Here is a 27,246-nt window from a genome sequence, read left to right as displayed (position 1 = left end):
TTCACAGCAGTTCCTAATGTTTTTATTGCTTTGAGGGTTTACTTAACAATGCCTGTAACAGTCGCATCGGGCTGGGGGTGAGGTGGGGGGGGGGGGGGGTGGGGGAAAGAAGTTTTTCCAAAGTAAAACTGATTAAAACATAATTTCACAAGAGAGACTAAACAATTTGGCGATGCTATCTATAGAAAATGACATTACTAAAAGCATTGACTTTGAAATTATTTTGAAAGATTTTGCAAATACAAAAGCCAGAAAAGTCGGTTTCTAAAAGACCTGTGCATAAACAGTTTGTCTGCCATTGTCTTAACTTGTATTAAACAAATAAAACTTTCATATTGTCTTTCAATATTTAGTAAATCAAGCATTTAATGCTTTTTGGCTAAGAGTGGCATACTATACGAAATATAAAACATCAATTTCGTCTTTTGTAGAGGCCCCTCTATCAATTTTCTAATTGGGCCCCGCAATTCCTAGCACCGACCGGCCCTGCACATAGATGGAGTGGGGGGGGGGGTTCTTCTTATTTGTAGCATTGCATCAGGAAGGATTCAGCCTGTCAGAGGCTAAGACTCACCCACCCCCCCTCCAATCACACACACCAGGGTAAATGCAGACACCACATCTTGACGTGGGCTGGAGAAACTCAGCAAGTCCCAGAGCCACTGGCTGGAGGGCAGAAGGGACCTCACAGAGGCATTTTGAATGCAGGAAGGCCTGGCCAGACATTGTGGCAATGTTGTTTCCCATGGGCAGGGAGTCCAGGACAAGAGGGCATAACTTCAGAGAATAAAAGCAAGGTGTGGAAAAAAAATGCTCTAGTCAGGGGTCGTGAGTCTGTGGAAATTGTTGCCACAGGCGGGTGTGGAAGCGAGGTTGTGGGGTTGATTTAACATAGAGATTAACAGGTATTTGAATAGTCAGGGCATCAAGGGTTCCGGGGAAAAGCCGGGGAGTGGGAGGATGGATCAGCTCATGATTAGAATAGCAGAGCAGGCTTGATGGGCCAATCTAGCATAGCAATGGTATCCCAGGGGGAGAGGGGATGGTGGAGAATGGGGGGAGAGGATGGAGTGAGGGAGAGGGGAGAGATAGCCAGGGAGAAAGTGAGATAGGGAGAGAGAAGGGGAGACAATTAGAGGAGAGGTTCATTAGATCCCCAGTGTGACTAGTCGCAGTGAGTCTCCCTTGTGAGCAATGTAGAAGTAAGGGAACATTGCCTCGGTGAACGTGTCGGTGAAAGTGTGGAGGTGGGACATGTCATCGGCATTGTAAAAGGACACCTGTCCGGCGGAATAATCCAGGTAAACCCCCAGCCTTCTCAACCTTCCCTTCAGGTGCAGTTCAACAGGAGGCGAGGTCAGAGCTGCGTAGTCGCCATCTTGTGAGGCCAAAGCCCACACCCCCGCATTGGGTTCTGGCGTGAAGAACTTGCGGCTCTCCTGCCAGTGGAATGGAGCGAAGCCTCTCTTACGGGGCACGGCAGACCTGGCCACCCCCACCTGCCAGACGGAGCTCTCAGCCACCTCTACCTCCCAGCAGTGCTTGCCGGAGGTGAAGCCCTCTGAGCCTAGGATGCTGAGCCAGTGACTGAACCTCTCCGGATTGTCCGGCAGGTCCTCCTGCTTGTCGCCCACACGCACCTCCATGCCATCCCGTGACAGGATGAGGTGAGAGTTCGCTGTTTTTGGGTCCAGTGTCAGGAGGGTAGGAACTGAAATATACAAAGTCAGTGTTAGGGTGTGTGGGAGAGAGAGAGAGAGAAAAAGAGATAACATTCACCTTAAAGGCAACCAACCATTTTGACCAATCCAATACACAAACGTGCTGGAGAAACTCAGCAGGTCGTGAAGCGTCCACAGGAAGTGAAGGGTAACCAATATTGACCCTTTCTGGGCTCTAAAAAGGGAGGTGGCAGGAGGGGAGGATGGGGGAAAGGGGAAGAGCCCAGACTAACAGGTAAGAGGTAATAGGTGGATACAGGTGGGAGGGTAGAAGCTGAGAAGTGATAGGTGGACACTTGAACCAAATGGCCAGTTGCTAATCCGCACTATTCCTACATCCCAGGTAGTTATATGGTGCCGGGCAGAGCCACCGCGCGGGCAGCTTCCAGGCCAAGGAAAGGAAGGTTTGTGGGTGCTTCAGCTCATGGAAATATCTGGAGACCTGCATCATGCACAATCCACATGCACTGCATGGCAAACAAAGCAGTGTCTCCCTTGAAGAGTAGCACTTAGTGAGAAGCCTTACCCCATGGCGACGGATAACACTGGACAATAAGGATTTTGCTTCCTGAACACTTTTGGGTGCATTTTATGGAATTTGGGCTGATGGTCACGAAAATCACCGTAACATTTTCCTCTCACAAATGGTTGTTTAGATGTAATCTATTTTTGTGATCTCCTGTCATATTTTAAGTCTACTTCAAGCACACAAAACCATGAGGGGCGACATGTAATTGAAAATTCATTTTCTGCATTTGCGCTTGGACATCTTCCCCGCTGATCTTGGTGTCGTCAGTGACGGACACGGTGAAAAGTTTCACTGGGACATTGCCACTGTGTAAACGCGGTGTCAGGTCAACTAGAATCTATCAGCGCTGCCCAACTCTTGTTGGTCACTGACATGAGAGGCATCAGATGCTGAGTACAAATGTAAATCAGTGACAACACATTTTGAGATCAGTTGAACTAACACAATGTGTCAGCATTGTTCAATAAAAGTTAATTTAATGTTTCTCCAACTGCCTATGTGATACAGCAAATCTGAAATTATCTTTGTGTTCAGTTTGAAGCTGTCTATCATAATACCCAATTTTTTTTCAGGAAGCAAACCTTTTGGAAATTTTTTTATGTCAAGAGTAACTAAAGAACTTTACCTGGTTTGATATGCTTTAACATCAACTTCCACACCATGTACTGTAGTGGGACATTGAATCCACCCTGACTGAAATCCAGAGGCAGTTCCTTGGGTTTCTGTAAAAGGTTACCAGACCTGTGAAAACCCGAGTACACAAGAGTTAGATTCTGGAACAAGTGCAGCAGTTAGGTTTATCACAACTTCTTGAAATGGGATACTAACCTTGGTTTGTAAACTAGACTGCAAACCACAAGTCATAATGGACAGTCAGAAAATGGGCCGCCACACAGGTGACGCAGTTAGAGCAATAGTGTTACAGGGTCAGTGACCCGGGTTTGAATCCTCCGTCATCTGTATGGAGTTGCTCTGTTCTTCCCGTGACCCACGTGGGATTTCCCTGGATGCTCCTGCCCTTCAAAAGTGCAGGTTTATTGGGCATAATTGGGCAGCATGGGGTTCAATGGCCGGAACCGGCTTCTACCATGTTCCAAATAAATAAAATCTCAGCCACACAGCTTCTAGTTCTTGGGACCGCACATATGAAGATTGAAAAGGAAGTTCCAAACATCTGGAGTGAATCACAAAAGCCTGCGGATACTGTGATGGTAATTCAAAGGGAAGTTACAATGGTGCAGGTGGCACAGTTGATGTGGCAGTTATTGCAATGCCATTACAGCACCAGTGATCTGGACCAGGGTTTGTAAGGGGTTTGTATGTTCTCCCCATGTCTGCATGGGTTTCTCCCACCCTTCAAAATGTACCAGAGATGTGGGTTAATTGGGTTTTAATTGGGCGGCACGGAGGAAGTGGCAGGGGAGGAGAGAAGAGAGGAGGGAGGAAGGGAGAGGAGGGAGGAAGGGTCAGGAGAGGAGGGATGAAGAGGCAGGGGAGGAGGACAGGGTAGCAGGTAAGAGGTCACAGGTGGATATGTGTGGGGGTAGAAGCTGAGAAATGATAGGGAGAGTGAATGGAGAGGGATGGGGGTGTGGAGCTAGAGGAAAAGGGACAGAGAGAGACAGGGGAGGGGAGGCCAATGTTAATGTCATCTGGTTGGAGACGATCTCAGATTAAGAATTAGAATTTATTATCATGAATATGTGACAAAACAATGTTTTGCAGGACAGTGCAAACATTTGTATAAACCACATTTCAAAATAAATAAAATGGTTGAAAAAACAGGTGTGATGGAATGTTTGGGAAAGTATTTGGGAGATAAATTTGAGAGAAGGTTACATACATGCACACACTTTAAAACACATTTGGTTTGAAATACTGAAGAATCACATTCAGTAACTTTACAAAAGTTATGGAGAATGCTGTGGAGATTTCACAGGTAGCTGTTAATTGATTTGTGAATGAATGGACTATTGTCTTTAAAGCAACACTAAGAGACACAGAAAGGTCATTGAGAGGTTATTGTTTACCTAAAAGAACAGATTGACCAAAAGACAATCTGTATTGTCTGCTGGAGAAGGTCAGGGGTTTTGCAAGTGAGAGAGAGAAGGACATGCTGCCTGGCAGTTTGATTCTCATAGACAGAGACAGAAGGGAGTCTTGGACTGTGTGTGACACCAGAAAGCTGTAACAGGCCAGGAGAAGCTTGTTGGAACTGGAACAGAAGCTCCAGACTGGTGGATGGCTGGAAGTGCTATCTGACTGATGTTTCTCTTGGAATAAGTGAAACAGAAAGGAACTCTGTGATAGCCTGAAAGAAAGAGTGAGAACCCTGATGGGGCAAGTTTCATCAGCAAGACATTGAGGTGACTAATGGTGGTACCTCAGTTGTGGAAATCCTGGAACAACACATCCTCTCTCTGCAAACCTACAAGAACCTTCCTGAGTGGTAACCATTTACCTTTCGAGCACCAAAGCCTGGTGAACTTTATACATGTTAAATTCAGTGCACAGTATAAGAATTGCCTGCAACCAGTGAACTTGCAAGAATGAGAAGTGAGATTGGACTGTGAACCAAAGAACATTTCTTAAATGTACACACACATTACATACACGTGCACTTAGAATTAGAAGGGGGTTAAGTTACATTAGTTAAGTTAATAGCGTTTAGTTAAAGTTTGATTCTGTTTTCATGTTTAAAGATAATTAAAAACAAGTTTTGTTTAATTAACCATTGGTCATTTGCTGCTGGGTTTTGGAGTCCTTTGGGTTTGTAACACAAGGGGAAAAAAGGGCAGCAAGGTCGGGGTGCCAGTTAATCCAGCGCCATTGCAGCAACAGTGATTGGGACTGGGGTTCAAATCCCGCACTGTCTGTAAGGAGTTATCCCAGGAGCTTCAGTTTCTTCCCACTGTTCAAAACACACTAGAAAGGATCATCAACGTGTACAGGAAGATCACTAGGGTCTCCCTTTCCTCTATTGACCAGAGATATGAGGTTGCTTTGTCAAGTAAGGTGAAAATAAATCCAAAGGGTTTGTATAGATACATGAGGAGCAAAAGGATAGGGAGGAATAAAATGGGTCCCCAAGAGGGTGAGAGGGGATGACTATGTGTGCAGCCAAAAGAGATTTTGAAGTTATTGATCTGTTTAAACTAAGTAGGGAAGTTATGGAAAGAATGATGAATAAAGAAGAGGAAATTCTGGTGCTTTTAATGAAAATAAAGGTGGATAAGTCTCCAGGCCCTGACAAGATATTCCCTAGATCCTAGCGGGATGTTAGTGTAGAAATAGTAGGGGCTTGGACGGAGATATTTAAAATATCAAGTATCATTAGTAATGGGAATGGTGCCGGAGGTTGGAGAGTAGCTCATGTGGTTGCATTGTTTAAAAAAGGGAGAATATCCAGTAATTATAGGCCTGTAAATTTGACATCAGTAGTGGGTAAGTTCATGGAAAATATTCTTAGAGATGGTATATATAAATATCTGGATAGGCAGGATTTGATTAGGCATGGTCAACATGGATTTGTGAGGGGAAGATCATGTTTGGCATACCTTATTGAATTTTTTGAGGAGGTTACTAGGAAGTTGACGAGGGGAAGACAGTGGTTGCTGTATATCTGGACTTTAGTAAGGCCTTTGATAAAGTTCCTCAGGGAAGGTTTGTTAGGCAGGTTCAATCATTAGGTAGGTTACAGGTTGAATGTAGGTCAGTGGGGTGAGGTGGGAGAAAGTGTTTGACATGGACTAGAAGGGCCAAATTGCCTGTTTCTGTGCTGTGGTGTTATATGGTTATTACAAGTAGTCTCGGTTTGGGTGTGCTTTTGAGGTAATGAGTGGACTTGTTGGTGTGGGAAAGGAGCGTGGCCACTGGGGAGGTCCTCAATGCATGTCTGTACCAAGGCTACCTGCAGATTGGAGGAACAATACCTTGGATTCCATCTTTGGACTCTCCAACCAGATGGCCTTAACATTTCTAATTTCCCTCTCCCCCGAGTCTCTCTCCTTCCCTATATCTCTGTCTCCTTTCCTCCAGATTCCTGTCCCCCTTCAGAGAGCAATCCCATCTCCCATCACCTCAGCTTTTTTCTCTTCTACCCTTCAAACAGAGCCACCTCTTACCTGTTAGCCTGCACTCCTCCCATCCTCCTCTCCTCCCCAATGCACACATCTTGATAACATTTCACAGGAGGACAATTGAGGGCATCCTGTCTGACTGCATCATGGTGTCGGACGGTAGCTGCAAAGCATACAGAGGCCGAGAAGATCACTGGGGTCTCCCTTTCCTCGAGGCTCATAGATGATTGAGGACCCCAACCAACTAGCACAAAGGATCTTTGATCCACAACCATCATGAAGGAGGGACAGGAGCATCTAAACCAGGTCGGCCAGACTGGGAAATAGCATCTTCCCACAGGCTGTGAGATTGACGAACTGGATCCTGTAAACCTTGGGACTCTTATAAATGAAATTGAGTAAATTATTCCAGAATATTTATAAATATTCATTTTATGGTATATTTTTGTCTATGAATGGGATTACACTGGACAATGAAGATTTTTCTTCCTGAACAATTTTGGGTATATTTTATGGATTTTGGGCTGCTAATCACAAAAATCACCTTAAAGATTTCTAAACATGTACCATTTTCTTTTTTTTTAAGATATAACCTACTTCTGTGATTTCCTGTCATATTTTGTCTACTTCAAGCAGACAAAACCACGCACTTGGATGTCTTTCCCGCTGATCTTGGTGCCGTCAGTGACGGACATGGTGAAAGGTTTCACCAGGACACTGTATCAGTATCAGGGCAATTGGAATTCATCAACGCCGGTCAACTATTGTTGGACAGTGACACGGGAGGCATCAGATGCTGAGTACAAATGAATATCAGTGGCAAAACATTTTTAGGTGGGTTTATGCTAAATTCTATCAAAGCTAATGATTCTCCAACTTCCTACATAATACAACAAATCTGAAACTATATTTGCGTTTGGCTTGAAGTTCTCGATCATAATCCCCAATTTTTTTTTTCAGGAAGCAAACCTTTTGAGAAAAATTGTTGTCCAGTGTTATTCTGTGTAAGTAACTGCCCCTTGGTCCCGGAAGAATGCTGCTTCATCTGGTTGATAATGAAGATAATAATGAAGTGGAACTTGGAAAAAGTCACATACCTGTCAAATATAGCACCGATATTCTAAAAGGAGAAAGAATTGAAGATTGTTTGAATAATGAGGCAAACCAGCTCAGAACAGCACAACTGTCAAAAGAAACATCTTCCATTAATACTTGTGTAATCATCAAAAATTTTTGGACCAATTTTCCAGATCAAATTTGGGGAGGGGGGGGTCAATTTTTACACTGGCCATGCTTTTGACCACGGTAAGTACCTGCGTCGTTCAAGGCAGCAGGAGCTTGGATGGCCGGGACAGGGTGGTGAGTCTGCAGGGTCAGGGCGTCGGGAGCTCGGAGGAATGGGTGGCTGGGGCAAGGATCCAGAGTCATGGGGGGGGGGGGGAGGGGATCAGGAGCTTGGAAGGGCGGGCAGCCCTGGTGTGACTCCCACGCGGTCGAGGTGTTGGAAACTCCGGTGCGCGAGTGGCTGGGACGTCGGGAGCTCAGGTGGGCGGGCAGCTTGGGTTGAAGATCTGTGGTCAGGGCGTCGGGAGCTCAGGTGGGTGGGCAGCTGGGGTTGAAGATCTGTGGTCAGGGTGTCAGGAGCTCAGATGGGTGGGCAGTCACATCCAAAAATAGGTGGAGGGTCGAATTTTATACGGGTCATACGAAAACACATGAATTTTAGGCCAAAGAAGTGGGGATTGACTATCAACGATGACACGAGTAATGTATCTGAAGGGGAAGAGAAACATAGCACCAAGTCAATACTCCTATTAGTGTTGTCCAATAAATAATAATCACATGATTCTCTTCATCTGCCATCAGAACAAATAAGATCGCCCATAGCATCGCCTGGCACCCCTGCTGGGTTTCATTTTCATAGTCCAGAGTCTGATTGCACAGTGATTTGTGGGGCGTGGAGGAGCACAGTGGGGTCACAGGGTGGAGTCTCAGTACGGAGGAGAGGCAACGGACGGCGGCAGGATGTCTGCACCAACTTCACATTGAAACAAAGGGAGGGAGCCTGTATGGTAGCAGACCATCGTCGTGCAGGGCAGTGGCACACCTCAGAGCTCCTGTTCATGCTCCTGACCCACGGCTGCATCGCCAGATCCAGCAGTGAAATTTTCAGATATGACAGCAGTTGTCGGCCTCATCAGCCACAACATGAGTCGCGCAACATAGAGGAGGTGGAAAATCTCGTGATATGGTGCGAGAGTAACAACCTGAATCTCAACATGGACAAGATGAAGGAAATGATCGTGGACTTCAGGGGGACCAGGAAGGACCATCCTCCACTACACATCAACAACTCTGTAGTGGAGAGAGCGGAGCCAAGTTCCCTAGAGTCCACTTAACTAGCAACCTATTGTGGACACACATCTCCTCACTTGTTAGGAAGGTGCAACAGTGACTGGACTTCCTGATTAGATTGAGGTGGGCAAGGCTTCTCTCCACCATCATGTCACCTTTCTACAAGTGCTCCATCGAGAGCGTCCTGGCCAGCTGCATGACAGTGTGGTTCGGTTGCTACAGAGAAATAGATCAGGGGTCAATCTACAGGTCCATAACAGCGGCAGAGAGGATCACTGGAGTCTCCTTCCCATCCCCCCACCCCCATCTATCAGGATAATTGGTTGAAGAGGACACACAAAGTCATTGAGAACCACCTTTCCACTCTGCACACAGCATCTTTCAGCTGCTCCCACTGGGGATGAGATACAGGAGTATCAGAGCCAGCACCACCAGGCTGAGGATCAGATTCTTCCCACAGGCAGTGAGAATGCTGAACGACCAAAGGAACTGCCCACACTAACCCTCTCAAATTTAAAAAATTCAATATTTATTTGTGTATATGAATACTAGTCCTGTATATGTATTGTTTGTCTGTAGGTGTGTTATGTCTGGTTGTGTGCCTGTGTGTTTTGCACCGAGGACCAGAGAATGCCGTTTCATCAGGTTGTACGTGTACAATCGGATGACAATAAACTTGACTCTCACCCTGTGACCAACTCTTCTGTGGCCGAATGGTGCTGAAGCCCAGCACAGGGCCTGCACTTGTCCTGCTTCTCAGAAGGAGTTTGCGAAAGGTAAAATATTGAAAGGCCCAAATGAGGTGGAGGTCGAGAAGTTATTTCTGGTGATAGCAGAGTCTGGGCACGGAGGTACAGCCTCAGAATTAAAGGCCCTGCCTTTTCAAATATAAGTGTGCTGGAGAAACTCAGCAGGTCAAGCAGCATCTCTGGTAAGGAAAGGTTAACCAACGTTTCAGGCCTGGGTCCTTCCTCAAGGGATGAGCAGTCATGGAGAGAATGGACAAATTCATGACAGAGAGCATCAGGTTTGATCCAGTCCTCATCGAGGGCTCCGCACTGGAGGCAGACAACAAATTCCTGGGTGTCAACATCTTCGAGGATCTGTCCTGGAGCCTCGATGTCAATACAATCACGAAGAAGGTTTGCCAGCGGCTATAAGTGTCCGAGGAGATTCGATATGGCACCAAAGACTTCCATAAACTTCTACAGGTGGACCGTGGAGAGCATTCAGGCTGGTTGCATCACTGTCTGGTGTGGAGGCACCAACTTTCAGGTCAAGAATAACCCTAAAGGATTGTTAACGTGGCCTGCCGCATCACAGGCACCAGACTTCACTCCATCGAGGACATCGACATGAGGCGGTGTCTTAAAAAAGCAGCCGCTATCCTCAAAGACCCCACCACCACCCAGTCATTCCCTCTTCACTCTGCTACTATCGGGGAAAAGGTCCAGGAGCCTGAAGACGAGCACTCAGCGGCACAAGGACAGCTTGTTCCCCACTGCCATCAGATTCCTGAATAATCAGTTAACCAAAGACACTGCCTCACATTGACTTTACGTGAACTATTTTTATTTACTGTTGCAAGGAGCTTTATATAAATGTTTGCACCGTGACGCTGCCGCAAAACAACCAATTTTGTGACTTCTTCATGACAATCAATTCTGATTCCGATTCTGAACCTGGGTCTATGACACTGTAAAGGTGTTGTTCTAACCTGTAGCTGAACTTCCAGTAACTTTGTTGAGCTGCTAGGAGGATAATGGACCAAAAGCTGTACCAGAAACAGTTTAACAATTTTATTGCTCCTGACCACAGCCACTTCTTACCTTGAGTAAGGGAACCTCCTCCTGCTGCAACTTTTTTTTAATATCCATTATCAGGTGATGAAGGGAGATGGGGTTGCCTCCAGTTTGAGCATTACTGTCTTCCAGCTGCCCTAGGAAGTACTCCTCCTGATCTTCCACTTCTGTGGCAATGGCCTTTTCCTCCTTCTCCAGAAACTTCCGGAGAGAGTCGAAAGCTTGTTGGATCTTGTCCCGAACTGTGTCACCCTGGTTCTGGAGAAAAAAATCGTATCAGAAGCATGGTTCAACCCACAACAGTTCTAAAGGGGTGACACGACGACAGGCATGTTGGGTCTGGTTCTATCGTAACTGCTGGGGAAAAAGACACTAATTCAACAAAAGGTGAGAGTACCTATGAACCATTCTCACTTGTGGTCTGGATTGTGGAGGGTCATGTGACCTCTTTGGTGGGAACCTGGTCAGAATATGGATTGTGGAGAGTCATGTGAACTCTCCGGCAGGGACTTGGTAGGAATATGGATTGTGGAGGGTCACGTGACCTCTCTGGCAAGAACCTGGTCGGAATGTGGATTGTGGAGAGTCATGTGACCTCTCCGGTGGGAACCTGCTTGGAATCCACTGCATCTATCAATCAAGGACAAGGCTTAGCCTTTACCTTGCAATTGGCCTTTTCAAAAGATTACACAGGACGCCACTGGCTCTGTGGATCACCTGGGTTGGCCCCACTGATCAGCGGGGGGGGGGGGAGGTAATAAAGCCCATCACATGGAGAAGCTGGGTCTTTTCCCCAAAGAATGAACCCAAGCTCCACTCCAGGTCACAAGCCAAAGACGACGCTGGAGAATCAAGATCAAGGTGTGTTTCAGTAATGGGTGCCTACTGATTAACCACCATCGAACTGGGCTTCTCGTTCCTTATTTAATGTTGGTGCCGTATCCACACCAGGTTGAGAAGTGGTCGGGACCATTGTTGTAAGTGAGATTTAGATTTAGACACATGGTGACGGCTGGAGAGTGCACAGGCAGGAAATATGGGGTTGTTCCTTCACTTCACGGAGCACCTTCACTCTGTCCACATCAGTGACAGGGACCTCCCAGTGACCAACCCTTTCAGTCTGCACCCCACTCCCATACTTGTGTCTGTCTATGGCCTCAAGTACTGTCACACCAGGCAAGGTCAAAAAAAAATAAATCCGAAGGGTTTTTACAGGTACATTAAAAGTGAGGGATAAAATTGGGCCTCTTGAGGATCAGAGGGGTAGGCTGTGTGAGAAGTCAGAAGAGATGGGGGATGCTATGATAAAGTGGTATAAGTCATTGGTGAGGCCAAATGTGGAATATTGCTCATGTTTATGGACACCGAACTACAAGAAGGATATCAATAAGATAGTAAGTGTGCAGAGATTTGCTAGTATGTTGCTGGGACTTCAGGAACTGAGTTAGAGGCAACAGTTAAACAGATTAGGACTTCATCCCTTGGGAGATTTGATAGAGGTATTTAAAATTATGAGGGGTATGGACAGAGTAAATGCAGGTCAGCTTTTCCCACTGAGTGTAGGTAAAATACAAAATAAAGGACATGGGTTAAGGGTGAAAGGGGAGAAGTTTAGCAGGGAACTTCACACAGAAAATGGTGGGGGTGTGGAATGAGCTGAAGTGGTGAACGCGGGTTCTATTTCCATGTTGAAGAAAAGAACAAGAAAGGTACAGAGGGACATGGACTTGGTGCAGGGCAATGGGACTAGGCAGAATAGAAGGGCTGAAGGGCATGTTTTCATGCTGTAACCTTCCATGACTCCATGGAGGGGAATGCGAAAAGCAAGGAGATGGGGAGGTTTGATTCAGATTTGTGGGAGTAGGGTGGTGGTGGGGGTGGGGTGGTGAGAGGGGAGGGTCAAGGATATGGAAGGCTTGCCTGAGAAGAGGGGAAAGCAGCTCAGCCGAGGAAAGGTTAGATGGGTTTGCGGGATTGGGTGGTTCCAGCCTGGTCCACATCTGACCCTCGTGGCCAGCCCTTAAATGCTCCCCGAAATGGTCCCAAAGGCCATTCAAGTTCAAAAGTAATAAAGGGTGGCTTTGCCAGCCAGGCCCAGAATTTAAAAGATCAATAATGATTCAAGGGAGAAGGTGGGAAAGATTGAGAGGGATCAGGGAATATCAGGACCGGACCAGTCAGTGCGGCAAAGATTTAATTTTAGACATACAGCATGGTAACAGGCCCTTCTGATCTGCTAGCCCGTGCTTCCCAATTAAAAGGACCATGCTCAAACGTTTTTGGAGGGTGGGTGGAAACTGGAGCATCCAGAAAAAGCCCATGCAGGTCATGGGGAGAACGTGCAAACTCCTTACAGACAGCGCTGGATTCGAACCTGGGTCTCTGACCCCGTAATGGCATTGGGCTAACCGGCGCATTAACTGTTACTGTGGGCATTGGGCATATCATTTAGAACAGAAGGGTCAGGGAAGGGGTGGAGAGGAGGGTGTGTGAGACTGGATGAAAGATTTGTAAAGCATGGAAACAAGTTCTTTAACCAGAGATGGTAACCGTGGCAGGAGAGGAATCTTCCTAATTCCACAAAGAGCTCAGGGTTAAAGATGGACATCATGGTCGATTCTAACTGTGAAGTGGCAGTTCTATTTCTGTTGTGGTTGAATAAAAATGAAAATCCCGTTCCAGACACAATTTTTGCAGTGCTGAGTAGAACTACTGCCTCACCGTGCTGGCGACTCGAGTTCGATCCCGACCTCAGCTGCTGTCTGTGTGGAGTTTGCCCGTCCTCCAGCTCCCCACCCCTTTCCCTTCCTTCTCTTATCCGAGAGCTCCCCCCCCCATTCTTTAGCCCTCTGCCTTCTCTATGACCTACTACCTCATGCTCCTCCCCTGCCCCTTCCTCCCTCCTCTCCTCCTCCCCCAACCACAGACGGCTCTGAATTCCTCCTACATCTCATGGGAAGGACGAGGGAGCTGGGGAGCTTTTCTCTTTGGCGTGCTGGAGGATGAGGGGGGTGACAATAGAGACACAGAGGGTTGTGAGGGGCTTAGACAGGGTGGACGGTCAGCACAATTTTCCCAGGGCGATAACAAGAAATACCAGAGGACATCTGTACGGTATAAAGTGAGTGGAGGAAGTTTAGGGGAGATGTCAGAGGTAAGCATCTTTTATCAGAGAGTGGTGGGTGCCTGGTGGGTTCATTGGTGGGTTGGACGTAGAGGCTGGTACTATTTGGACATTCAAACAACAGCGGGTTATTGAAAGGGAAAGATCAGCAATGATCCGATAAATGGCAGTGCTGGCTTGAAGGGCCAATTGGCCTACTTTCCTTTTGCACAAACATGACCAATTCTAACCTTGTCCCTTATCGTATCCAATTAACACCTTTTGCTGGTCTGGACTCCTTCCCCAGTCACATCGTCTGAATCCTGCTTCTGGCTTATTCTGCTTGTTCCATGAAACATCGGCAATATCTCTTTGCCTTTTATGTGCGCTGAAAGACCGGCTGAATCCCATCAGCATTTTGGCCTGTTTTTACTGCAATCACAGGGCCTGCAGATTTTTGGGTTTCCCTGATGTAAATTGCTCTCTTGTGTGTGGTGGGGAGCAGCTCCTTTCAATGATCAAAGCCATTGGCCCAGGCATGGATGCAATTTGATGGGTTATGAAAGCTGAGTGGGTCGATTGAAAGCCTCTGACCACCAGTCAGAGCCTCCGCCACACTGCCTCACCTTAAGGTCGATGAGATTCGTCTGTTCGTTGCGGTCCACGTTTTCCGCTGCCTGCTTCTCCAGGTATTCCAAGGTTTGTTGAAGTTTTGCCTGTTAAAAAATAATAATCGCTCATGCGCGGGCAGATGGAATTTGGACCTGAGGATAAGTGGACAGGGAAATTCAGACTTTGATGGGGATTCAAATCAAGCCCATTACAAAGACTTTGCTTCCTGAACACTTTGGGTGCATTTTATGGATTTTGAGCTGCTGATCTCGGAAATCACCTTGAAATTTTCCATTTTTTAGATATAACCTATTTTTTTGTGATTTCCTGTCATATTTTAAGTCTATTTTTTTTTTAAATTTTCACACTATGAACCATATTAACCAAAATACACACAATCATTTCCCTCTTGAATATACACAGTAACATTTTCTCCCCTTTTTTCCTTCCTACCTTCCCTCGCTCCTTCCCACCGCCCTCCTTCCAAACCCATTAAATGTTCAACATATACCATACAATAAAACCATTAAACAATGTCATCACACAATGAAAATAAACAAGAAAATTGTGTCATCTACTTTTACACGCTGGATCAGGTCATTTTGTCTTCTTCTCATTTTATCATTTTAGGGGGTGGAGGTCCGAGGCAAGCCCTCTCTGTTGTGTTCCATGTACAGTTCCCAAATTTGTTCGAATACTGTGACATTATTTTCTAAATTATATGTTATTTTTTCCAATTGAATACATTTATTCATTTCTATGTACCATTGCTGTACTCTCAGGTTCTCTTCTGACTTCCTGGTTGACATTATATATTTTTTTGCTACAGCTAAGGCTATCATAATAAATCATTTTTGCACTTCATCCAGTTTGAGGCCTAACTTTTTACTTCTTGTATTACTTAGAAGAAAGATCTCTGGATTTTTTGGTATGTTGCTTTTTGTGATTTTATTTAATACCTGATTTAGATCTTCCCAAAACTTTTCCACTTTCTCACATGCCCAAGTTGCATGTACTGTTGTTCCATTTCTTTCTTACAGCGAAAACACCTATCTGATACTGTTGGGTCCCATTTATTTAACTTTTGGCGTGTGATGTATAGCCTCTGTAACCAATTATATTGTATCATGAGTAACCTCGTGTTTATTGTATTTCTCATAGTTCTGGAGCATAGCTTTTCCCAATTTTCATTTTTTATCTTTATGTTTAGATCTTGTTCCCACTTTTGTTTGGGTTATATTTTAAGTCTATTTCAAGCATACACAACCATGAAATGCATCATGTCGCTGAAAATTCATTTTCTGCATTTTCACTTGGATGTCTTCCCCACTGATCTTGGTGTCCTCAGTGACGGACACGGTGAAAGGTTTCATCGGGACATTGCGACCATGGAAAAGCAGTATCAGGGCAATTGGAATCCATCAATGCCGACTGGATACTAACATGAGAGGTATCAGATGCTGAGTACAAATGAAAATTGGCGGCATATCATTTTGAGATCAGTTCAACTATCGCAACATCACTATGTGATTAAAAATGCTAAATTCAATAAAAGTTAATTAAATTTGTCTCCAATTTCCTCCATGATTCAGCAAATTTGAAATTAGCTTGCAGTTGTCTATCATCATCCCCAATGTTTTTTTTTCAGGAAACAAATCTTTTGAAAATATTTATTGTCCACTGTTATCTGTTAGGAACTAGCAGCGTATATATCATCTCAGGTTATGACTAAGAGCAGGAGGAGGTCAATCGCCCCTCAAGCCTGTTTCAGCTTTCAATATCACTGCGGATCACTGTCGTCTCCCTTTCCATTACAGATAATGTTCACGGGAAGCGTTGCTTCAACATGGCTCAACGAATTATCGAGAACAGCATCAGGAAGGAGGTACAGGAGCATCGAAATCAGGACGGCTTGGCCGGGAAATGGTTTCTTCCTGAAGGCTGTGAGATTGATGAACTGTATCCTGATACTGAGAAAACCATTCCAAAATATATATGCAGAGATATCCCCATTATCAGGAAATCAAGCAAATGTCAGCCTCAAACAAAAGAACAATCGTGGAAAATAAATAGGTATAAAAATGTATTTAAATTTGGCGTCCCCTTGCAATTAGTTCACCAATCATGCAACATATAATCTCAAGCAACCAGAAAATTCACTTATTCAGTGTATACCAAGCCCCCCCCCCCCCATATGTGCCGTATAACTGAAATTTTACTGAATAGTATATATTTATTTTAAGTGGTGATTTTATATATATATGAGATTATTATGTGCTGTGTAATGTGCATGCGTGTGTGTGCACACATTTGTGTGCATGTCTGTGTGTTTGTGTGTGTGTCTGTGTATCTATGTTTGAGTGTGTCTGTGTTTGTGTGAGCCTGTGTGTATGTCTGCGTGTGTATGTGCTTGTGATTGTGTGTGCTGTTGTGCATCTGCGTGTCCTTGCATGCATACGTATGCGTGTATTTGTGTTTGTGAGTGTGTTTGTGAATGTGTGTTTGTGAGTGCAATTGCTTGTGTGTATGTGCTTGTGTATGTTTGAGTGTGTGCGTTCACTTGTGCAATTGTGCATGTGTGATTTGTGTGTGCATGTGTGTGGGTGTGTTTGTGTGTGTTCGCATGTGCTTTTGTGCTTTCGTGTCTTTGTGTTTGTTGTGTGTGTCTGCGTTTGTGCATGTGCTTGTGCGTGTCCTTATCCATGTGTTTGTGAGTGCGTTTGTGTGTGTGTTTTTTGTAGGCACATTTGTGCTTGTTTGTGTTTGTGTGGGTATGTGTCTGATGTGTTTGTGTGTGTGCACTTGTGAGTGTGTTTGTATGTGTGTTGTGCATGTGTGATTGTGTGTGCACATGTGCGGGTGTGAGCATGTGTGCACGTGTGTGCTTTTGCCCTTGTATATGCACGTGCTTGCGTGTGCATGCGTGTGTGTGGGTGTACACGGGCGTGTGCATGTACATGCACAGTGGTCCAGAGAAACTGGTTGTAAATATAAACGGTCTGATGATAATAGAGTTGAACCTTATCTAGGCCAGTGTCCGAGACCCTGCAAACACCCCAATGTCCCAAAAAGGCATCTCCCTCCTCTTGAAATACTTTCGGTGCATTCTGGGTGAGAGAATTCCTGAGATTGACCACCCTCCGTGACATGTCATTTCGAACACATCCTCATTTTTGACCATCCCCTAATCTTTCAGTCACATCCCAGTTCTATCTCCTTGTTCAAAGCTCTCCCACTTAGGAAAACATTGTGACATCAACCCTTTCATTCCCCTTTTAGGACCGTGCACATCTCCACAGGATTTCCACTGAGCTCCAAAATGTTCTCAATAAGACAAAAACACCGTGCTGGAGAAACGCAGCAGGTCAGCCGGCATCTGTGGAGGGAAAGGGGTGGCTGACGTTTCCGATCCAGGCGCTGGAGAGACTAAAGATGAGAGAAAAATGCGAGGTCAGAAATTTATGTTCTCAAGGAAGTAAAATGCCGAAATCTGCAGACACCAAGGTTGAAGTGAGAACACAATGCAAGACAAACTCAGCAGGTCAAGTCAGGGAGTAAAAGCCATTGCCCCTCTGGACACAAGTCCTACCAGATGCCAGAAGGGAGAACAGTTTATGTGGAGGGGTGGGGGGGGGGTAGAGTCCTTCACAATGTTCATTGCTTTTCCCCTGCATCGAGCGTTGATGTTCCTTCAAGGTAGAAAGAGAGGTCCCCGATGATCTTTCCCGCTGACTTCACCATCTTCTGTAGGGTCTTGTGGCCCGAGGTGGTGCAGGTTTCAAACCAGGTGGTGACGCTGTTGCACTGGAAGCTCTCGGTACATCCTCAGTAGAATGTAGTGAGTATAGGGAGGGGAGTGGATTGGGAGATGGACTTTTCTCAGCCTTCTCAGGAAGTAGAGGCACTGCTGGGCTTTCTTTGAGCTTGACAAAATGTCGGCAGTCGTCCAAACAAGATGGTGGGGGGAGAGGCAGGGGGAGGAGCGTGGAGCCACAGGCAGGAGGTAATAGGTGGATAAGGGAGGGATGCCACAGCAGCCAAGAGGGGGAGGTAGGTTGACTCTGAGAATAGAGAGGGAAGGGGGTGGAGAGCTGGAGGGGAGGGGGAAGGGAAAGGAGGGAGAATGGAGAGCAGGCTAGCAGAAACCAGAGAAGTTGACGTTAATGCCGTCTGGCTGGAGGGTGAACAGACGGAAAATTAGTCTTCCTTCAACTTACGTGTGGTCTGGGTGGGATAGTGCACAAGGCCACAGACAGACGTGAGTGTGGGAGTGGGACGCAGAACCAAAGGGTTGGCCACTGGGAGATCCCTGTCACTGATGCAGATGGAGCGAAGGTGCTCAGCGAAGTATCTCCCACTCAGCAACCAGTCTCTCCGATGTAGAGGAGGCCACAACGGGGGCACAGAACATAGTAAATCTAATTTCATAACCCATTTGTGATGAGACCACACTCACATCCCGGGAATTAGTCTACGGAATGCTCAGACATCTCAAAGTCAATGAGTGCCCTTGGAGATGCTATTTCAACACAGAAAAGAGAACAATGGAGTTTAACTGGAACTCCTGCATTCACCGGGGTCAGGTGCAATGGAGAAACTCAGCAGGTCACACAGCACCTGAGGGGAGTGAAGGGTCACCAAAATTTCGAGCCTGAGCCAGGAACAACTAACAAGAAACAGGCAGATGCCTAAATAGAAAGGCGGGGGGGGGGGGGGGAGGGTGGGAGGGAGAGGAGCACAGGTCAACAGTTGGATACAGGTGACAGGGTAGGAAGTTGCAACAGCGACTGTACTTCCTGAGAATCGTGAAGCGGGCAAGGCTACCAGCCACCGTCACGCCAACCTCCTGCAGGTGCTGCATCGAGAGCGTCCTGGCCGGCCACATCACAGTGCGGTATGGTTGCTGCAGACAAATGGATCGGAGGTCAATCCTCAGGACCATAAGAGCGGCAGAGAGGATCACCGGGGTCTCCATCCCCCGACCATCGACGAGATCTACCGGGATCATTGTCTGAAGAGAGCGTGCAAAATTCGATGAGGACCCCTTCCACCCCGCACGCAACATCTTCCAGCTGCTCCCGTCGTGAAAGAAATACAGGAGAATCAGAGCCGGCAGCACCAGGCAAAGAATGACATCCAAGTGCAAAACCAGGAAATGAATTTTCAATGACATGTTGAACCTCATGAAGTAGACTTAAAATATGACAGGAAATCACAAAAATAGGTTATATCCAAAAACACCTGGAACGTGATAGGAAAAGGTTAAGGTGATTTTTCATGATTAACTGGTCAAAATCCAGCCACTAGAGTTTAGGAAGCAAACTCGTCACTGTTCAGGATTATTCTCTGTTCAGGGGAAGTGATTGGGGAACCTTTCCAACAGTACGTTTGTCCAAAACAGGTATTGATTTCAAGTGCGAGGGAAAGGTTGAAGGAGAATCTGAGAGGCAGGTTTTCCTACACTGAGAGGCGCGGCCAGTGCATGAGAGTCCAACAGCGTGGAAACAGGCCCTTCGCCCAATTTTCCCACACCAACCAAAGTGTCCCTCTCATACTGGTCCCACCTGCCTGCATTTGGACCATGGCCTTCTAAACTTAATTCTATCCTCATGCTCTCTTTAAAACTTACCTGCGTTGGTTTTAGATTTAAATTTACACCTACAGCACGGTTACAAGCCAAATCGGCCCTACGAGCCCAGCCACCCAACTTACACCCCATTAACCTGCACTCCCAGTTACTTTTGAAATAAAACTTGTGAATCTCTCGAAAATGTATATATTTGCAAGGATGTTGCCGGGACTTGAGGAACTGAGTTACAGGGAAAGGTTAAACAGGTTTGGATTTTATTCCCTGGAGCATGGAAGATTGAGGAGACATTTGAGAGAAGAAACAAGTTTATGAGGGGGACGGACAGAGTCAATGTAGATCGGCTTTTTCCACTGAGGTGGGGGGAGATGCAAACCAGAGGACATGGGTTTAGGATGAAAGGGGAGATGTTCAGGGGGAACATGAGGGGGAATTTCTTCACACGGAGAATGGTGGGAGTACAGAACGAGCTGCCAGCTGACATCATGAATGAAGGCTCAATTATAACACAAGAAAAAAATTGGACAGGTATCTGGATGCAAGAGTGTATGGATGCAGGTCAGTGGGACTAGGCACAGACTAGAGGGGCGGAAGGGCTTATTTTCTGTGCTGTCACATTCTATAGCTCTATGGTATTGTTCTAAGCAGCATTTCAAGAAAACAGGAATTAACAGGATGCGATCATAAAGAAGACTCGTCAGTGGCTATACTTTGTGAGGTGTCTGAGGAGGTTCAATACGTCACCGAAGACTGTCATAAACTTCTACAGGTGGACTGTGGAGAGCATCCTGGCCGGTTGCATCACTGCCTGGTGTGGAGACACCAACTCTCAGGACAAGAATAAATTCCAGAGGGTCATTATCTCAACCTGCAACATCACAGGCACCAGACTTCACTCCATCGAGGACGTCTACATGAGACAGGGTCTTAAAACAGCAGCCTCCCTCCTCAAAGACCCCCCACCACCCACCCAGACCAGGCCCTCTTCACTCTGCTACCATCGGGGAAAAAGGTACAGGAGCCTATTCCTAACAATAAAACCTAATTCTCATTCAAAAGAGGTGTCCACAACATCCGCTAGTCTGCTTCCCACAACGTTCTGAGGGTGCCAGATTATCAGTGTTCCAGCAATGCTATCCGAATAGTTATCCAGCTGAAACCACAGTCATCTGAAGAAATTTAGCCATATTGTTAATCTCACATGGTGAAACATTTTAAAATGTAACTGATGGGCTGTTCAATTTCCGGGTAATTCCGAGTTTGTTTTGTAACATTCAAACTGATTATTTTATCCTTGGATAACAATGATTCTTTTTTTAAAACTATCAAATTGTGCAGGCCATGATACAGTGAAACATGAGCCCCTTTTCCACTGGCATCCAAGTTAATGGGTCGTGCAGTTGCCTGGGATAGGAAGCCCTTTTGTGCCGTTTCCACTGGGCCCCCCTTAACTGGGACACTAATTGCTTTTCCACTGAACACAACTCATCCCCGGGGATCGGAGTGTTCGACCTTCAGCTGGAAATGGGTGACTTTCTACTGTCCCTTTTACACTGGTTTTATCAGCACGCTGGCGTCAGCAAAAGCCAAGTAGGGGTAGAGGCCATCAATCCCCAGCATGAAATGATGTCAGTTGACGCTGGCATTCGGGAAGTGTTCCTTTTCCACTGGACCATGTCCCAGTAAATTCCCTGTTAATTCCTGGGACAGGAGGCCAGTGAAAAAGAGGTTATTTGAGCGTTGTTAATGTTCATTGTGAGATTCCCCAAACTTGTGAGTTGTGACTGCAGATGGCAATGGAGTAGGTTACAGGTGATTGTAACTTTACAGTGGTACTAGACAGAATAAAGATAAAGGTTCCATTAATGCCACGTAATACTACATTTAGAATGTTATATACATGAAATTCTTTAACTTTTGTCTACAGCAAGGCAGACAGAGTGTCTCCCCTTGATCCATCGCCCCTCACAGAAACCGACGGCATCTGGTGTTCCCAGAAGGTCTCCCCTCCAAGTATTGACCAGGCCTGAGCCTCTTTAGCTTCTGAGATGAGACAATCCCAGGCATATTCAGGAATACAGGTATTCCCCGCTTTTCGAAAGTTCGTTTTACGCCACTTCGCTTCTATGTTAGTACCTGCTTTCACCAACCGAGAGAAATCCGAAAAGAATTTTTTGCTTTTACGAACAAAGGCAAAAAGAAAAAATAGTGTTCAGCATTTGTTTTGCAGCGAGTCCTTATCGAGGCAGCGTCCACCCCGAGCAGCAAGAGTGCTGCCGAGCTCCTTCCCCGGGAACGACACTTAGCTACAAGCCACCATCCCTTTGAATGGAGCCTGTAAGCTCTGTGCTTTCCCTCAGTTTATTTTGTGCATCTGTTAGCAAGATGCGTCCCAAGGTATCAGAAAAGCCGAAGAGAGCTTAGCATAAAATTGGACGCAATTAAGTGTTTCGATCGCAGTGAACGAAATAAAGCCATTGTGTGTGCGTTGAACTTTATGCGTTATTTGGTAGGTTATTTATTTGGGTCTGGGAAACACTCAAAAATTTTCCCATTAATGACAATTAATTTTCCCAATTAATGGTAATTGTTCCTTCTCTTGACACCATTTCGGCTGATGAAAGGTTTCATAGGAACACTCTACTTTCGGGTAGCGGGGAAAACCTGTAATCGTTTGGCACAGACTAGAAGGACCAAAACCCCTGTTTCTGTGCTGTAGCCATTAAACTTGGCTGCTACTGCTCCAATATCAGACCCTTCAACAACAAACTCATCCAGGGACTCATTTAAGGACTCTTCATTGTGTACTTCATTGATTTTTTAAAAAAATTCTCTCTGTATTGTAGTTTGTTTAAATTCGTTATCTGTTTACAATCCTTTATTTGTTTACATGTGTACATTGTGCAGTTTCTTTACACCACTGATAAGTGGTAATTCTATCTCACCCGCAGGAAAACAGCATTTTGGCTGGTTGCTTCACCCTCTGGTACTGAGGTTTCAATGTTCAGGGCAAGAAAAACTCCAGAGGGTTGTTATCTTGACCTATGACATCACAGGCACCAGACTTCACTCCATCAAGAACATCTACATGAGGCAGTGTCTTAAAGCAGCATCTATCCTCAAAGACCACCACCACCTAGGCCATGTCCTCTTCATTCAGTGGCACAAGGATAGCTTCTTCCCCCCTGTCATCAGATTCCTGAATAATCAATGAACCAAGGACACTACCTGACTTCGACTTTTCCCGCACTATTTTTATTCATTGTTTATATTTATATGAATGTTTTCCCTGTGATGCTGCCACAAAACAATGAATTTCATGGCTCGTTCATGGCAATAAATTCTAATTCTCTTTCTAATGCTGAACTGCTGCTATTTCCAGATTAATGGAGTAATATTTGCTTGTTGCTCAAGCCACTATTTGTGGAATTACCAAACAATTTAAAGCAGGTCCAATAAATGTTTACCCATGTTGGAATCTCCAACTAATCCTGGTGTTTCGCCTAAACTCCACAATAATGCAGCACTCGTTCTCTCTCTCTTTCCTGACACCTGTATAAATACAGTTCCCTCTTCCAATCCCTGGCAAACACTGATGTTGGCACCTAAAGACTGGGGGCCCTTGTACTCCTGTACAGCCCTGCTCCCCATGTTCGCCAGAATAAATTCCACCTTGGGTCTGGCTGAAGCGGCCCCACACACACACGTGTGCACAAGTGTGTACAGATAAATATACACACACATGTATACATACTCATATGCATACGAAAACATTATATTTACAGTATACCCATCTGTATATACACACACACACACACACACACACACACACACACACACACACACACACACACACACACACACACACACACACACACACACACACACACACACCTGGCAGACATTTAACATCATGGAACTGATTCATCCCATCAGGCCATCCAATAATTAAATTAGTCCCATTTCCCAATTTTGTTTCAGAATTGATGGGCCACACTAATTATTTACGAACAGACATTTCCTGCAGTATTCTGGTGTTACAAAATGTCCAATGTTCAGAGGATTATATGCAATTCTTGTTGCCATCCCACTGAAAGAACCTCACGGGTATGAATGGAGACTCACCAGGATGTTGTCTGTGATTGTTTTCTTTGTGTCAGAGGAGTTCGAGGGGACACGATAGGAGTACATATAATTATGAGACACAGAGAAATGATCAGAACCTTTTTTTAAATTTTACCCAGAGCAGGAGAGTCTAAAACTGGAAGGCGTAGGTTTAAAGTGAGAGGAGAAACATTAAAAGGCCACCAGAGTGCCAAGTTTTTCTCAGCCAGAGGGTGGTGGCCATCTGGAACATTTACATGCATTGAGATGGAAAAGGTGTACTGGAATAGAACACGACAGCCCAGTGTAGGCCAATGTTCTGCTGACTTACTCCACAACAAACTCATCTTCTCTCCCTCACACTCGAGTTCCCTTCCATACATCTTCCAAACTGAGAGTTTTGAATGTCCCTATTGTTCCAGCCTCCAGCACCAACCATGGCAATGAATTCCAGATACCCACCACTCTCTCTGTTATGTCTCCCCTGAACGTTCCTCCCCTCACCTTTAACAGATGTCCCCTCTGGTGTTTGCTACTCCACAAAGCAGAATATGGGCACTAAATGGGCAAATACAAGGTGGCTGCAAAAGCATCGTGGGTGGGTTTGGGCAGTAGTTTGACAAGGAAGTCTGCAGATGCTGGGGTCGAGTGCCATACACAAATGTGATTGGCATGGGTCGGAGGAAACAACGTTTGGTAGGGTCAAGTCGAAACCTGCTGCACAATTGTGTGTTGAAATAAAATTCCACTCATTTCAATTTCCCATCCCATTCACTGGCCGACATGCCTGTCCTCAGTCTGGAGACCTGCCAGACTGAGACCATCCACAAATTGGAGGAACAACTTCTGTCTAGGTTCCCTCCAACCGGACGGCATTAACGTCGACTTCTCTGGTTTCTGATAAACACCCATCTCCCCTCCTCTGCCCACCCCCCCACCAAATTTTCATCTCTGTCTCCTTTCCTCTATTTCTCTCTCTTTCGCTTCCCTTTTCCCTTCGTTTCCTTTAACAGAACCAAAATCAATTCCCACCTTTCCTCTTATCATATTCAATTAACACCTTTTGTCTGGTTTCCTCACCCCTCACCCATTCTTCCTCCTTACTCTTCCCCAGGTTTTATTGATATGCCTGCCTGATTTTTGCTTATTCCTTGAAGAAGGGTGATATATAGATGCTGCCAGACAGGCCGAGTTCCTCCAACATGTAGAACGGAGGTGAGGGAGCGTTCAGGCTTGGCCAAGATCGGATCCTCAGGAGTGAGAAACTGTGATTGTCGGAAAGACATCAGCAAATGCTAGAGGAAGTTAGCCCATCTCGCAACATCTTTAAAATATATTACCAGCATTTCGGGCCTGAGCCCTTCTTCAAGGTATAAGCAAAAAGTCAATAAAGACAGAGGGGGAGAGGAAGAAATCCAGACCAATGAACTGGGATTTGATGATAGGTGAGAATTAATGTTGGCTCTGTGAAAGGAGACAGAAGGAAAAGGGAAGAGGGGGGGAGGATACAAGGGGAAGAAGATGGGGGTGAGGTAATAGAAATGGGAGGTTGATGTTAATGCCATCCGGTTGGAAGGTGCCCAGACGGAAGATGAGCTCCATTACAGCATCTGCAGACTTTGGTGTTTCACTATGTTCTGTGCGTTGGGCTTGGACCTGCGACATATTCACCATTAGGCGGAGTGGGTTTAAGCCTAGAGGCCTGAAAGGTGGGGGGAGGGGGTGTTAAACGGCAGGAGCAGGAACGTCCAGGCTCCCAGGCAGAAGCGGGGACCTTGGGCTCCTGAGCGGGAGAGGGGGGACCTCGGGCTCCTGAGCGGGAGAGGGGGGACCTCAGGCTTCCAGGGTGGAAGAGTTAGGACCTCGGGCACAACCGGTGGGCCTGGGACCTCGGACACACCCGGTGGGGCTGGGACCTCGGGCACACCCGGTGGGGCTGGGACCTCGGGCACACCCGGTGGGGCTGGGACCTCGGGCACACCCGGTGGGGCTGGGACCTCGGGCACACCCGGTGGGGCTGGCACCTCGGGCACACCCGGTGGGGCTGGCACCTCGGGCACACCCGGTGGGGCTGGGACCTCGGGCACACCCGGTGGGGCTGGCACCTCGGGCACACCCGGTGGGGCTGGGACCTCGGGCACACCCGGTGGGGCTGGCACCTCGGGCACACCCGGTGGGGCTGGGACTTCGGGCTCACGGTGGGGCTGGGACCTCGGGCTCAACGATTCTTTCAACCACTTGGATTTTCCCATCTCGTCCCCCCCACCACCCTACCGATCCATATGGACCACTTTGGAGACCCCCTAATACGTTATTCACTTTATTCTATTGAACGGAGTGTGGGGGGGGGGGGGGGGTGAGGTCGGGGGAAGCCTTTCTAAAGCTCAGCCCAGCGGTCCGGGTTAATCAGCCACTGACTTGAACAAGGTTGCACCACCAAGACCCGGTTCCGAGATCCACCCGCGGGTGTCAGGCACCTTGAATCGCTCGGCCGCCTCCTTCACCGGGATCGTCGGACACTCCCTGGCGCTCTTGTCGCAGACCAGCCTCATGTCATCCAGGCAGAAGGCGGTGTAGGGCAGGTTGTGCTGCTCGCACTCGCCCGGTTGCTGGCCCTCGCCGAGCTCCGGGATCTCCCGCAGGGTGCTCGCCATCCTGGCGGCCACCTCCGCTGGGCTGCAGCCGGTCGAGCTCTGGTCCGTCCGCAGCCCGCTCACGCACTCCCTGCACGATGTGTGGCCGCCGGCCAGGGACAGCGGCTCCCTGAAGACGAGCCCGCACACGGGGCCGGTGAGCTGCTCTCTCTCAGCGCGGCGAGCTCTTAGGCAAAAGGCATCGCGACCCCACCCATTGCTCTCGGTCTGTCTGGAGCCGGGGGTGGGGGGTGGAAGAGAGGTCAGATCCAAGGGGAGGGAGGGTTGCTAAGGCTTTGGATACCACCCCATGGGCAGCAGAGGGGTCCAATCCAAGACCTTACACTCCCCCACCCCCCATCCCCCGGCATATCTGGATGCCACAGTGAACCCTCCGCAACCTGACAGTCCTGGAGAGTTCAACGATCATCCCTCTGTCCAAGTGTAACCCGATGAAACTGCTACACTCGTGACCACGCTTGAATTCAATCCCCCGATTGAATTTTAAATATACAATATATTAAACTTTTCTCACAAATATTCCGCCTGGACTCCCTCCAACTGGATGGCAATAGCATCGACCTCCAGTTTCTCTGTGTGTGTGTGTGTGTGTGTGTGTGTGGTGAGCATGTGTGTGTGTTTGTATGAGTGCATGAGTGCATGTGTGTGGTGTGTGTGTGTGTGGTGTATGCTTGTGTGTGTGCATGAGTGTGTGTGTGCA

General features: G+C 46.8%; 1 protein-coding gene across 4 annotated transcripts; it reads right to left on the bottom strand.

Annotated features, from left to right (window-relative positions):
* On the bottom strand, nt 1–27,246 carry LOC138754829 (E3 ubiquitin-protein ligase TRIM39-like). 4 transcript variants are annotated; one of them, XM_069919716.1, is made up of 6 exons: nt 27,061–27,246; nt 14,216–14,305; nt 10,514–10,744; nt 7,427–7,449; nt 2,876–2,991; nt 1–1,711 (listed from the first exon to the last, which is right to left on the bottom strand). In XM_069919716.1, exons 1-6 carry the CDS (start codon nt 27,229–27,231, stop codon nt 1,149–1,151), a joined length of 1,194 nt encoding a protein of 397 aa, XP_069775817.1. In that variant the 5' UTR covers nt 27,232–27,246; the 3' UTR covers nt 1–1,148. The 4 variants fall into 4 exon arrangements, with proteins under 4 accessions (XP_069775817.1, XP_069775816.1, XP_069775819.1 ...); XM_069919715.1 differs by lacking the exon at nt 27,061–27,246 and adding an exon at nt 26,370–27,012; XM_069919718.1 differs by lacking the exons at nt 14,216–14,305; nt 27,061–27,246 and adding an exon at nt 26,370–27,021.

The sequence above is a fragment of the Narcine bancroftii genome, chromosome 2, assembly GCF_036971445.1.
Source record: "Narcine bancroftii isolate sNarBan1 chromosome 2, sNarBan1.hap1, whole genome shotgun sequence".
Classification (NCBI taxonomy): Eukaryota; Metazoa; Chordata; class Chondrichthyes; order Torpediniformes; family Narcinidae; genus Narcine; species Narcine bancroftii.
The sequence above is the reverse complement of the archived record's forward strand: the minus strand, read 5'-3'. Positions and strand labels throughout refer to the sequence as shown.

Coding starts and splice junctions, on each gene's coding strand:
- LOC138754829 (XM_069919715.1), bottom strand. CDS start 26,546: ATGGCGAGCACCCTGCGGGAGATCCCGGAGCTCGGCGAGGGCCAGCAA. Junction 14,306..26,369: donor AGGCGGCCGAGCGATTCAAG/GTGCCTGACACC, acceptor ATTTTTTAACAG/GCAAAACTTCAACAAACCTT. Junction 7,450..10,513: donor AGGAGGTTCCCTTACTCAAG/GTAAGAAGTGGC, acceptor TTCTCCTTTTAG/AATATCGGTGCTATATTTGA.